Source organism: Serinus canaria, chromosome 1, assembly GCF_022539315.1.
Source record: "Serinus canaria isolate serCan28SL12 chromosome 1, serCan2020, whole genome shotgun sequence".
NCBI classification, from domain to species: Eukaryota; Metazoa; Chordata; class Aves; order Passeriformes; family Fringillidae; genus Serinus; species Serinus canaria.
Window position 1 is genome coordinate 53,090,353 of NC_066313.1, and position 14,033 is coordinate 53,104,385.

The following is a 14,033-nucleotide window of genomic DNA, read 5'->3' on the forward strand; positions in this document are numbered from 1 at the left end:
GTAAGGCCGGCAAGGAAGGAAAGGACTCAGGGAAGGAAGGACGGCCGGCCGCGACGGCCGCGTCAGGCCGTCTGCCTCCCGTCCGGACGGAAGACGGCAGGCACGGAAAGCAGGACGGGAAGGAAGAAGACGGAAGGCAGGACCGGCAGGAAGGAACAGGAGGACGGCGTCATACTTCAGGACGTCCAGGCCTTCCGGCAGTAAGGACGGAAGGAATGCCGGCACTTCCTCCTTCCTTCATCCGTCCGTAACTCTGCTCCTCTTCTTTCCATCGAGGATCTGCTTTCATCGGTCTCACCTTCCGGTCTGGTGCTATCCTCCTTTGAACCTCCGTGTCCTCCTTGCCTCCTTCCCCATCACTCTCCAGGGGCCAATTTTGGTTCTCTTTCCCACTCAACACCTCCTACTTCATAGGCAGCACCGGCCCCCACAAGCCCTCCAGCAGACTGGAAGCAAGGACTGCTTTCTGCCTGGGTGACTTCCTGTCTTGAGGGCTCTGTGCCCAAATTTACACCAAAAGAAATCAGTGTAACTCAAGTTTAATACAGCTCAAAGCAGAGCTAATTCTGTGCTGAAACAGTCTGGAATAGCATACCAAACTCTGGTTTTGGCCATATGTACTAGTGTTTCACACTCCTTCCCCCCAAAAAATAAGTTTTGGCTCATAGTATTATCTATTTTTATCTCATCTATAACCTATTCTAAAATTACACCAGTTAAGCAAAGCCACCTTTTTAATTTCCTGTCTTATCTCACCAGTCTAAAATTGCTATCCAACATAAGCGAGCAGGAAAACATAGATTTCTTTTAAAATAGAAATAAGAAATAGATGATTTATCAGACACATTTCAAAATATTAATGGTGTAAAGACATCTTGATAAATGAGGGACAATTATTCTCATCTTCCCAGACCAAAGTACAGCTGTGAAATCCTTCCAAACAGTGCTCAAGATGTCTGATTTCTATTTTAGTTGATATTTGGCAGAAAGGATTTTATTTTTACATTATTTAAGGGAAGTGGAAATGAGTATTTGTTCCATTCTTTTTCCTTCTTGCTCTCTTTGCTTATCCTCCTGCCCTTTTATTTGTAGTGATTGCAATGCTTTATTACACATGGTCCTGAGAGCCATCAGGAATTATGTATTTTCTGTAGTCAGTATATTTTTTCTTATTATTTTAAGGTGTGGCAAACCCAGCTGTTGCCAACTGAACACTTGATGCCTAGTGTCTGGAATGTATAAATTAGAAGACAGCTGAAAAAAACCACTGTAGCCCAGAAAAAACCACAGATTTTAACTGAAGCACAGACCTGCTTTGGGCTTCTTGGGTGAGATTCTCTACAGCTCAGCTTCCATGTTCTAAAGTGATCCTCTAGTTCATGAAAAAAAAAAAAAAAGGTAGGAATACCTGAATTTAAGGAATCACAGTACTATGTTGGAAGAAAAGGCTTTGCACTAGAGGAATCCTAGGTCTGAGTTGCACTGAATTATGAATAAGAGAAGAGGAAGACTTCACTTTTCAGCAGTAGCCCACAGTCCCTTGAAAATAGTTGTAACTAAAGCCACGCTCTGAAGGCTTGGTTCCATATGATGAGGTCAGAGTTCACTCTCTAACACAGAAGGAAACAAACATCCTCTCCCAACTTAAATATTCTTCAGTCTGGTTATTGAGTTGAAGTGGTTCATGGACCATATGGCAAACACCAAGGAGGAGCTAAGGGTGGGTGAAAATCTGCAGTTGGGACATGAGAAGTTAGCAACATCTCAGCTTCTTGCCCTTAGTGAACTATTAGATCAGATCAGCTGCTCCTAGACCTGTCTAAGGAATCAGTTTTCTCTGCAGATCATCACTTCAAGGCCCATTCTGGAATAGAAAAGACTCAACTGAAAAAGATAAAATAAGCTATTTTTGCTTATGCAAGCAGGTTCTTAACAATACATTCAGTATGCCATTGAACAGACAATCTGAAATGAAAGAGCTCGGAAATGTCTAATAAACTCACTATGCAAAGATCCATGTATGGCCAGAGAAAATAAAATGTTCTCAGACTACTGGAGAAATTTGGGAACAATGCTTAGTTATTCAGGAGGGGTGTGATCTTTAAAGAAGCAGGTCTGGCTCAAAACCAACACAACTATGAAAAAAGTTTAACCAGGGGAAAGTAGGCAAAAAACACTGAAGAACTGAGGTAACAGAGGAACCAACACTGGGGGAACAGAGGCTCTGTTGTTTTTACAGGCAAATGTTTCAGAAGTCTATTCAGCAAATTATTCGCTCAGTCTTAAAGTAATCAGCCCATGGGACATGTTTGGGGCATGAGCCCATTTCACCCAGCCTTTCCCTTTGTCCTGAAGGAGATGACCCCTCTGACATGGTCTGAATGACTTTCTGTGTCTTGGCACAGGCAGGCATTCCCTGATACCTCTGGTGTCACCCCGTCCTCCCACACAGAGGCACGAGCACAATTAAGTCTCTGCCTATTCCACTGCACTCCCCAGCCACGGCTGGATCGCCAGGGCAAGGACAAGGAAAGCACTGGGCAGGAGAAAGCAGGCAGTTGTCCATGTTGCCTGGAAGAGGGACAGAAATTTGAGTACAGAGTGAAAGGTGGCTGCTCCAGGGAAAGATGGGTGGTATTGGCCTGGCTGGATGGGAGTAGTACTGCTGTGAAGAGGAAGGAAGGGAACAAGCTCCCGGGCACAAGGAGAATGAAAGATCGGGCTACAGAAATCACCTATAACAGATACTCATACCTGTCAACTTTGGGTGTCCTGTTAATGCTGCAAGCTTTTAGCTCAAGTGAAACCAGCATTATTGCCCTGAAATATAGCACAAGTACTTCAAGTCAAAATAATTCAGATGTCAAAATGAGTATGAGGAAGAAAATGATTTAGTGGAAGGTCTGCTTTGTTTTTGATGTCACTATTTCTTTCTATTTATGCATCCATACAGACACTAACAAATCAGTGAACTGGATGCACAAGCAGACACCATCACTGATTACATCTTTCCCTGAACAAAAGCAAGGAAATAGAGGAGGGAAAAAAAAGCGAGCAAAAGTTATTTAAAAGGCAGAACTATTTGATGAGATTTTATCTGTTGTGCAGTTTAAACAGAATTCCCAAACAATTTACAATCAGAATGTTGAGGGCTGTTGGGCATTGCAAAGGAATTTTAAATAACTCCTGTTGGCAAAGATTTTTTCTCAGAGTTGCCAAATCTCATTGCTTTATCGCAACTCTCATAATGTTGAATTGCTTATTTAAATCACAATCCAAAGAATTACTGACTAATGAGTTTCTTGCCTTATTTTTTTCTTCTTTAAATAAATGTAAATTTCTCAGGAACACACTTATTGCAGAAGGTAACAGATAATCAAAGTAAATACCAGAGCAGTCAGAGATGTTATTGCTCATGTAGGGTAGCATTGTTCATGTAGGCCTTTCAGGCCTTTCTCTAATCAGAGGAGAAGAAAATTGCTGTTTACAGGCAGCTGCCGGCTGACAGCAAAGGACACGGGGTCTGGGGCTCCCTGTTGTTCTGTGGCACTGCTTGCCCTGGTTAATAAACCCTGGCCCCAGATTAGCTCTCACTCTGTACTCCCTCATCTTCCCTCCACCCTGCCCTCCCAGGGTCTTTCCACATTACTGAAACTTTCATGAATATAAAAACATTCCACTGGCTTCACTGTGACTCCACCCAGAAGGAGCAGCCCGTTTCACCAGCCCCTAGAGAGCAGCTATAATTAGAAAATCCCCACAACACAGCAGTACTTTTTAATTCTAACTCAATTGCTGGCAGGGCTGGGGGCAGGATTTGTGCCTATTACCTGCCCTGACCATTGTGTGTAGAGGTCTGTGATGGACACCGAGCTGCCTTCATGGACATGCAGGTGTGCACTGGCAGTGTTGCCTCCAGTCATGTCTGGGACAGCCAGCCCAGGTAAAACCCTGGTCTTGGGTCTGATTTAAAGCTCAGTTTTTTGTTGTGCTTTCACTATTGGGCACTTAACCTTCTTTGATTGTCAGTAAAACACCAGATATATAAATGTGTAAAGGAGTTGTGTCAGGACAGACCCTGGTGCTTCTCAACGGTGTCAAGCAATAGGACAAGAGGCGATGGGCAGAAACTGATGCACAGGAAGCTCCACCTGAACGTGAGGAAGAACTTCATTACTGTGTGGGTGACCATGTGCTAGAACAGATTGCCTAGAGAGGTTGTGGAGTCTCCCTCACTGGAGATATCAAGAGCCCTCTGGATGCAATCCTGTGCAGTGTGCTCTAGGACAACCCTGCTTGAGCAGGGAGGTTGGACCAGATGACCCCCTGTGGTCTCAACCTGACCCTTTCTGTGATTCTGGGATTTCATCCTCCATCTGATCAAAGGCACCTGAGGGATTTTTGGACACCAAGACTCTGAAAAACTGAACCCCCTAAGATGTAATTCATTTGCACACTTCACCTGCAGCCTGTTTTCTGTACCTTTAGCATAAATCAGTATCATCTGGAGGCTCTTTGTGGGGACTCCACAAATGCATTGCTGTTGGAATGGTTGTAGGCAGGTGGGGGCTGACCTCTTTTCCCTGATGACTATCAACAGGACAACGAGAGGTCACAGTTAAGTCTTCAGCTGCACCAGGCAAGGCTTAAGTTAAACATCAGGAAGATTTTCCTCACAAAAAGGGTGCTTAAACATTGGAATGGACTGCCCAGGGAGGTGGTGGTGTCACCATCCCTGGAGGTGCTTAAGGAGAGACTGGACATGGCCCTTAGTGTCGCGGTCTAGCTGACATGACACTGTACAGACTCCACGATCTCAGAGGTCTTTTCCAATCTAAATGATCCGGTGATTCAAAGAGCAACAAGCGCAGACCCTCGCACAGCGACCAGGCCTCAAGACAGGGCGGTGACAGACGCGCATCCGGCCTCGACGAGGACAAGCGCCCTCCTTTCCTTTCCCCTCAAGTCCCTGCTCCCTGGGACGAGCCCCGCCGCTCCCCGCCGCATTCCCGCCCCCGCGGGAAGGGATTCGCCCCTGTGCCACGCGCATGCGCGCGCCGCCTCGCGGCAGCAGCCCGTCCCTCCGCCGCCGGGGGCGCTGCCGCGCGCCTGCCCGCGCCGGCCGGGGGCGGGTCCCGCTCGGGTCCGCGCCCGGATCGCGATGGCGGCGGCGGTGGCGGCAGGAGCCGGGGCCGGAGCAGCGGCGGGCGGGGGAGGCGGGGAGCGGAGCAGCACCCGGGACCGGCTCCTGGCGGCGCTGGAGGATCTCGAGCTCTTGGCCAGGTATCGCGCTCGGCCCCCCTGTCGGCCCCGGGTGGCGGCGGGGCACCGGGGGCGGGGTGAGGGCTCCCGGCGCGGTGCGTGCGCGGAGCCGGCGGCGGGCGGAGCGGCAGCCCCTGAGGGTGGATGGGAGGGGCCTAGCGCGACTGGAGCCCTGGCCCGACCCGCTCGGCTTCGCGTTTTCCTGCTCTCTGGCCGTCCGCAGGCCGCCTCTGCGGGTGAGGGGCTGGTGCTGCGCCGGGGTTCGGCCCGGCCCTGCGCAGCGCTTCCCGGCGCTCGTCCCGGTGGGAAAGCATCGGCGGTTTGCAGAGAGAATGAACAGCTTCCTTTTTCTCCCACTTGTCTTTGTCACTTGGTTGACACCTGCGTTTTCTGTGAAGTGCACACTTACACGCCGATTTGAGGCATTTCATTAGTCACTATAAAATATGCTTAAGTCAGAAATACGTAGCTGGTGTTGCATGGCATCAGCTATTCTGGTCACTGCCTGTATTAGTGCTACATTCGTTCCAAGTAGGCTGCAGAGCTCCTCTTCAGAGTGATTGAAATGCTCAGATACTTAATCCAGGGTCTTGAGTCTTGGCTGGTAATCCCCGTTCAAGCTGTCAACCGTGTCGTGGAGGCACAGCTGGCAGTGAAGTTCAGATAGTTCCTAATTATTTACCACACCTCAGGGAGAGGAGGAGCTTAGGAAAGCATTTTCAGAGGGAATAACCTGTGCTATCCATGTGGCTCGCTCGCTCGCTCAATGATTACCAAGAGGAGGATAAACTATTGGTGAGTTGCTCTCCTTGTGTCTGGTTAAGCTTTATCCTCAGTCACAGATTTTATTGTGACATAGGGGTTGCTGGAGAGCATGTGTTTATGGAAAAATGAAAACAAACTTGTTCCTTATCTAAATTACTAATTTTTTTGGAATGCTGCAGCTAGCGCTCTACCACAGTGAAGCCATAGCAAAGCTCAGCAGCATTTAGAGAATGTTCCTATTGATCGGCTAAGTGTTGCAGCGCCCTGGGGATAGGCCTTTCTCTGTCACAGTACTGGTTTGGTGGTAGGGGCAGAAATTAAGCCACATGTCCAATCTGTAGCCTTTCTGTAGTTCTGAATCTACATCTGTGCATTATCTGGGTGACACAGGGCAGAATTACAGCACCCTTTTGACATGACCCTTAATGGTGGTACCTGACCTACTTAAAATGGATTTGCTACTGCTCAGTGTTGGTCAGATGGAATAAAGCTTTAGTAACAGTGACAAGTTTCCTTATTCCCTAGTTGTTTATAATCATAGTAGTGTTCAGGAGTGACCAAGAGACATAGACCGATATCAGAGCTTTACTGGGTTTTTTTGAGACATTTCTGGCTCCACTGCTGTATTACTCACACACTCCACTGAGCTGCTTACACTGGACCTAGCAAATAATCAGTACTTCCAAGGGCAGTGTCTCCAGATAGTTACTCGTGCTTAGGGTTGAAGTGCCATTCAGAGCCTTAGAAGCCAAATAACTTTGCTGAATTTACAGAAAATGCCTTTTTACATCATGGTACCCAGAGGTTCTTGGTGGTTTTTCTGAACAGTGGCAGAGTTTCTGGATATCTGGAAGAGTGATCAAGAGGTCTGTTTGAGAAGCACTTCTAGCACCAGAATATTACCAGGGTTCTTTTATATTTTTTGTGTGCTTGATGCACAGCTAATATACCATCTTGGAAATACTCGTTGTAAAATTAGTTCCATAATAGACTCTGTTGGTATTTGAAAGTGTAGACTTAGTTGCTCTAAATTACAAGTATATTGGGGGGAAAAATGGAAAAAAGTAGAGAAGTAAAACAGTGAAGACCCTCTTGCAGCAAACAAAGGTAGTAGAAGAAGGGTCTGAGTGCACTTCATTTTGCCATTTCTTCTCTCAGCTTTTGTTTATATGTTTATGGTTTAACAGGAACTTAGCACATTTCTTGAGCTCAAATACATGGGGGCTTCATGAGCTCAAATAATAAAGAAAAAAGTGTGCTTTCTTGGTTGAAAAATCCCTGTCCACACTGTACTATAAAATATAAAATACTCAGGTCCATGAATACTTTCGTAATGATACCCATACTCTGGGTAATTTTGGGATGACTTGATGTGAGAATGCCCTAGAAAATTATTCAAACTGAGTTCTCCTTTCAGGGAACTAATTGAAATTTTGGCAATTTCAAGAAACCAAAAGCTTCCACAACCAGGAGAGGAGAGCCAGGTAAGCTGACTTTCTGAATTGTGTTTCTTTGGGTAAGCATAATGCTTTACTTCTAACTTTTTTCCATTCTTTTGTTTGTTCTTACTTTCTCCCTTTGTCCATGCCTATATTCGAATTAATGGCCATGATGGGGCTTTGGCCCTGCTACAAAGGCATTATTGGTTCTCCTGGTTTTTATTCATTTTTTATGGGCTTCATAGGCTGTTTCTGCAAACAGGAAGAAATTTTGTTTCATTTTTCATTCAAACAAAAATACTCCTATGGATGCCATTTGCTCTTCTTTGTAGCATGACTGGGGGTGTGTTGTTGCTCTAGCCAAATTAAAAGTTCTACAAAACTGTTGTTCAATAGATCCTGGAACTGCTGATTCAGAGAGATGGAGAGTTTCAAGAGCTAATGAAGTTGGCAGTTGATCAGGGAAAAATCCATCATGAAATGCAGCTTTTAGAAAAGGTAGTAGAAAAGCGGGATAATGATATTCAGCAGCTGCAGAAACAGCTTAAAGAAGCAGAGCACATACTGGTAAGTTCATAATGATGTGTTTGCTTTTGAGCATCTCCTTGTAGAAAAGGTGGTTCTGGGCAAAGTGGTGTTGTGTTAGTTTGAGAAGATTTAAATATTTAAAACTTCATAAGAGCTTAGTGGTTTGGGTTTTTTCTCAGTAGTCAAACACTGTTTAGTTATCATGGTATTAAGTTGTCTTTTTTTATAATGGTAATTTGCTTCTAAATCTACTTTATTTCACTGTATTTTGAAAATGTTCACAGAAGTTTCTCTTCTAAAATGCAATTTAATTGAAGGGTTTATTCACAAAGCTGACTTTATGTATACTTTGTAAATCAAAGATGCATTGAAGGTTTGGTTTCCTTTGTGGGTTTTTATCTTTTACAACTAGGCAACAGCTGTTTATCAAGCAAAGGAAAAACTGAAATCAATTGAAAAAGCACGAAAAGGTGAGTATCCATAATTGTACATACTCTGTAAATGCAATTCTAAAGAAAGTTGTTAGTGTGCTCAAATTGGGCCTTTTTTATTTTTTTAAATTCTCCCATCACAGATTTCAGATGCTTTGTGTGTAAACAAATTTCTATTTCATTATGAAACGGTAACAATTTCCTCAGAATAAAAACAGCATTGAATTATTTTTTTTGTGGCAAACATATTTTAATATGAAAGTGTCTCAGAAGTCTTCTTGGTACTGATAATAGTATGTCTGATTACCTAAGTGCCTTACCAGATTGCCTCAGGAGGTTTGCTAAGGAAAAGAAGAGAATGTTTGTGTATATATGCACTGTATTTTGAAAGACTTACTAGCTGGTGATACTACATTGTAATTGTACAATTCCTGGCATTCTGTGGCACTTGTTTTTTTGTTTGTTTTTTTTTTTTTTACCGTGTCTTCTATCATTTTGTTTTGCCTCTTTCATCTAGAAAATCAAGGAATTTAATTAAGTTTCTATAAATCTAATACAAGCACATATTTGGAAGGACTCTTCTGGGTACAGTCTATAGTTACTAAACAACCAAATAAAACTTCTTTGCTACAGAAGATTCTATAGTAAAACAGGAGCTGAAGTTTTAGACATTTTTTTTGTGCTTGTCAAGTACACTTGTTTAAGAGATTGTTTGTGGTTTTCATGAGGTTGGAGAACCATTGATATTGAAGGTGTTTTGTACTTGTGTGTGTAAAATCAGTTCACTGCAAAGATCTTTGCATAGATTGAGAATCTTCTAAACAGTTATTGCTTTTGAACCAGGCTCTTAATGTTTGGCAAAATCACATTTCCAGTCTTTTAGATATTGGTGGAGAATATTCTGAAATAATTAAATCTCTTGAGAATGCAGCAACATTTTTTTCCATTCTTCCAGGTGCCATTTCCTCAGAAGAAATAATTAAATATGCCCATAGGATCAGTGCTAGCAATGCTGTTTGTGCCCCTCTGACATGGGTACCAGGTAACTGTTGTGTTTATGACAGTAGATTTTTTAAAATAATAAATCATGGTAAATATCTGCTCTTAAAATGTTTTTGTACAGCAATAAAACCAGGGTTTATTATAATAACATACTTTTCAGCTGCTATATCTCATATTTAATTCTAAATATTTCGTTTTATCTAAAATGGATATCCAAAATCCTGTGGACTTCACATACATCTCCAAAAGTTTATGAAACTGTCTGCTTTCATTAACAGACTGGCCTCCTCTGTTCTTCCTTGTTTGCCTTTTTCCCCTGAATGTTTACCCTGATTATAAGTCAAAGCCAAGTATGTGAAAGGCTTTTCTATGTGTTTGGTTGTGTTTCCTCTTGCCCCTTACAATATTCTTTCACAGAATGTTAGTATACAGTGGAGCCAGTAGCAGAACTTTTACTATTACATGTTTCAATTTTGGGTACTACCCTCTTTGTCCAAATTGAAAATGTGTTTGATCCAATTCCTGTCCTTGCTGTTTAGCTGTGAAGTAGCAGGGTGAGCAAAAATATCTTTTAAACATGATGGATGATTTTTTTTTTTTGGTGGTTTTTTTTTTTTTGGTTTTTTTTTTAGTTGCTTTGGGTTGTTTGGGGGTTTTTTAATATGCTTTTTCTGCCAAGTTTGAGTGAACAAACAAAGTCTGAGTGAAAGACAGACTTGGATTTTAATAAAACAGGTTTGATGCTCATTACTCATCCAAGCAACCAGAGTGTGGGGTTTTTTGGTCATTAAACTAGGCTCTGAAGCTAAAGCTAATGTCTGCAAGACAATTGTTAAATATTTCAAAGCATTCTTTTTCCTTTTTTCTTAAAGGGGATCCACGTAGGCCATATCCTACAGATCTGGAAATGAGAAGTGGTCTCTTGGGTCAGATGAACAACCCACCCACCAATGGAGTCAATGGACACTTACCAGGGGATGCACTTGCAGCAGGCAGACTGCCAGGTAAGTGAAACTCAGTTTTGTTGTGTTTTTCTTTATTGCTTATAGAGTCACAGCAGTTATACATTTCCCTTAGCAAAGGCAAATCAGAGGTAAAGCAATGAAAATTGTGGTTGATGTTGTTCCCTAGCAGTGAATACCTAGTAAAGAAAGGTAATTAGAAGTTGCATATTTTTGTGTATGTTTTAGTAGAGCCCGTTCTGGCTTGCTCCTTTGCCTTAGAGGATGCAGACTTGATCCATTTACTTTTGAGTGCTGTCTCTGTAAGAACTGAAAGGAATTTTCAGGAATTTTAGGAATTTTCCTTGAGAAGCTGGAAAATGTGGGATTTAAACTCCTCCAGGAAAATTCTTAATTGAGTCTTGGGCTTCTCTGTCAAGTTAAACACTCTCACAACTAGACTGTCAAGGTAAGATGAAAACATTGATTTACAAGTAAGTTGAAGCTGCCTGACCATTTTGTGTAGGGATGCTGAATCTGTTGGTGTGTGGAGGCATGTCCTGAGAATGCTAATTATGGGATCTAGTCCTTTTGGAGACTCCTGCAGAGATGTCCAGTTACTGAGTCCTTAGTGAATGTGCAGACCAGTTTCTGGACTGCTCAGTAGCCTCCAAACTTGGAGGCTGCTTAGCACACACATTGCCTGGTTTAATAGCAGACTGGTTCTAGCATTGAAGCCTGGCCACACAATGTGGCCAACAAAACACTAGCTTCCATTCTGAGCTGCTTTTCAGGCATATTTGGATAAAGCCTTTTTCTTTGAATTTTTAAGGTCTGCCTGAATTTTTTTTAATCTAATATTTTAATCTATTTTTGCATACTGACAGACTGTGATAATTTTCATTACTCACAGTAGTTGCAAATGCTAAATCAGTTCAAACTGTGCTTTGAAGATGAAAAGCTCTATATTGAGTATATGAGTTATCAAGAGCCACCTACATAAATGGGCCTCTCTGGCAGAGAAGACTTTTACAATTATAGAATTGCTCCATCATGAGATGTTTTCCAGCTGTTATTGGAGGGTTTAATCTGTCCAAAATTTAGAAAGGATTTCAAGATTTGTTTTGATTTTAAATTGAAGTTCTGGTTGAGCTGTCACATTGAATTTGTCACTATACAAAACTGAAAGTTTTCCTGATGATCCCTCTTTTTTTTTCCAGATGTGCTTGCTCCTCAGTATCCTTGGCAGTCAAGTGATATGTCAATGAACATGCTACCTCCTAATCATAGTAATGACTTCATGCTGGAGCCTCCAGGACACAATAAAGAGAATGAAGATGATGTGGAAGTTATGTCAACAGACTCCTCAAGCAGCAGCAGTGACTCAGACTAGGTACAAGAGGGACAGTATCCCTAGTAGACCTTTCCTGTGGTGAAGGTAGGTTAGATGCTGTTTGTCACAAACTGCAACATCCTTTTGTCACACCAGCAGCCCTGTGCAGGGAGAAGATAACAGCTGGCTCAGAAATAGGGTGGCTAATTTAAAACCACAGACTTCTTTTTTTCCTCTTAGATGTTCTGGGAGCTGAGAGAAATGTCTGGGAGCTGTCTGCTGGGGGAGAGATGTCAGATTTTCAGTGATTGTGTAAATGTATGTTTGCAAGAGATGTGTAAATATATATTTATATATATGTATTAACTATATATTAGACGGCATAAGTTCCTGGGAAAAAATGTGTAAGGGGAATCCCCTTGTATGTTTGTTAGTAACTTTACTCTTTTGATGATAGCCTTTTCTATGCCACAGAAATGAAACATGAAGTTTGTAATGTATCTTTTTTTTTGTTACTGCCTAAATCTGTGTTCTTGATCATCTGTGTATCAAGGACAAAAAAATATGGCAATAAGTGTAATAAAAGAGTTTGTAATTATTGTAATATATAATGAATGGTTTGTCATAAATAAACTCAGCTTTGATCTAACTTCAGTTTTCCAAACTTGAATCTTAGATGAGTTGCCACGTAATTACAATACTCAGCACATTTTATCCCAGTATGTGGTTGAATTCTGATTGAGTTTCAGAAGTTTGTACTCCATTTTCCCTTATGCAAAATGCCCAGTCAGCATTAGAAGCAGCTGAGGAGGAGTCAGAAGTGGAAAGCCTGTCCTTCCTTTTCAGGTGAGCCCTTCCAGGTACACACAAAGCTGGCCAGACCCTGAACCAGCGAGTGTCCACCCATAAGGCTGCCCCAAATACTTGGTTAAGTGTCCTGGGACCCTGGAGGTGACACACTTTGGGGCATGCTGCAGGTTTAGCTCCTTTCAGATCAAAGTGCTCAAGGATTTTTTTGTTCTTGTCATCTATAATTTTTTCAGTTCTTTGAACCTGCTAATTTGTTTACTTTCGCAACTATATTTCCTGCATCAGCTGCAATGTTATTTTGTCTTTCCAAAGGCACTTCCCTTGGCAGTTTCCTTGTTCTGTTTTGCTTAAGGAGTCATTTTATGACAGCTGCTTTTCTCTTATGTAACCCTCTGATAGAATTTCAAAACTCATGTGAACTGTTGCTCCTGGCAGTTAAAGGCTGGTTTCTGTCCTGCAGCACAGCTTCCTGCAGCACAGATCACAATTCTCTTCCCATTTTGTAGATTCCTCACAGGAAGTATCTAATGAATCAGGTAATTCCTCCTTTGCTCAAGTAATCTTTCAAACATTGCTGCCAGTAATGTTGCCAACTGTGACCAACCTGCACAAATCCCACAAGGATGTAGAAAGAAGGACTTCAGTCACATTCAGTCGCATAATATGGGGCAGTGGGTTTTGTTTTCAGAGAAATGGGGAATTTGGTTTTGTCTCAGCTGTTCCTTTTTGAAGTATTTTCAGTTATTAAACTGTTACCACTTTCACAGCTTAAAGTTATTCATCTACATGCATATCGTAATCTTTATCCAGTATCATGTTTTCCTCTTGAGTGCTTATGTCCAATGTCTTTCCTTTTTAATTTACATTAATCCAAATACATGTGCCCTGTCTCAGTCATTCTAGTTAACCTTGCCCACCCATTTTCTAGCTCACATTAGTTTTTGTCTTAAAACATGTGTGATCAGAATCATACACAACATTACAAAATGGAGTTTCTTAATGTTTTGTATAATGGGATTGGTATTTTCTTTCTAAATGGCCCTCTCTTAACACACCACTGACACAGTTCACCATCCTTTTTTATCTTCTACTTTACAAGGACATTCTTGAAACAAAATACAAAAATATGTAATTAAAACTCATGGGAAGTGTAGTGTTACAGTCTACCCAAAACTCTTCTATGGCTGTATCTATGTAATTCACCAAATGAAATATTGTGGTGGTGGGCGATTGTTTTCAGACATAAGAGGGAACTGAAGCAATGACCACTTCTTTTTCTGGCTTGTTAGTTACTCTGTTAGGGGATTAATTGAAACCAATGTATTACATCTAATAAATAGGTAAGGCAACAGCTCTGCCCACTGTTCACTTAGCATAAAGTCAAACTCGAGGTATTAGATGCAAACTAATCAGTTTCCTTGCCTCAGTGCTCCAAACTATGCACAGTTCAGGAGTATGTTTCTCAGTGCTGGCTAACTATAATGCCATTTTAGGTGAATTCTGTCAGTTACAAGCAGTTTAG

General features: G+C 42.1%; 1 protein-coding gene across 1 annotated transcript; it reads left to right on the forward strand.

Moving 5' to 3' along the window:
* The first annotated feature begins 5,144 nt into the window (after nucleotides 1-5,144).
* Nucleotides 5,145-12,350, forward strand: MED4 (mediator complex subunit 4). The gene is made up of 7 exons (XM_030234826.2): nucleotides 5,145-5,283; nucleotides 7,445-7,511; nucleotides 7,863-8,033; nucleotides 8,407-8,464; nucleotides 9,381-9,467; nucleotides 10,300-10,431; nucleotides 11,589-12,350. Exons 1-7 carry the CDS (start codon nucleotides 5,162-5,164, stop codon nucleotides 11,759-11,761), a joined length of 810 nt encoding a protein of 269 aa, XP_030090686.2. The 5' UTR covers nucleotides 5,145-5,161; the 3' UTR covers nucleotides 11,762-12,350.
* Nucleotides 12,351-14,033: the final 1,683 nt, after the last annotated feature.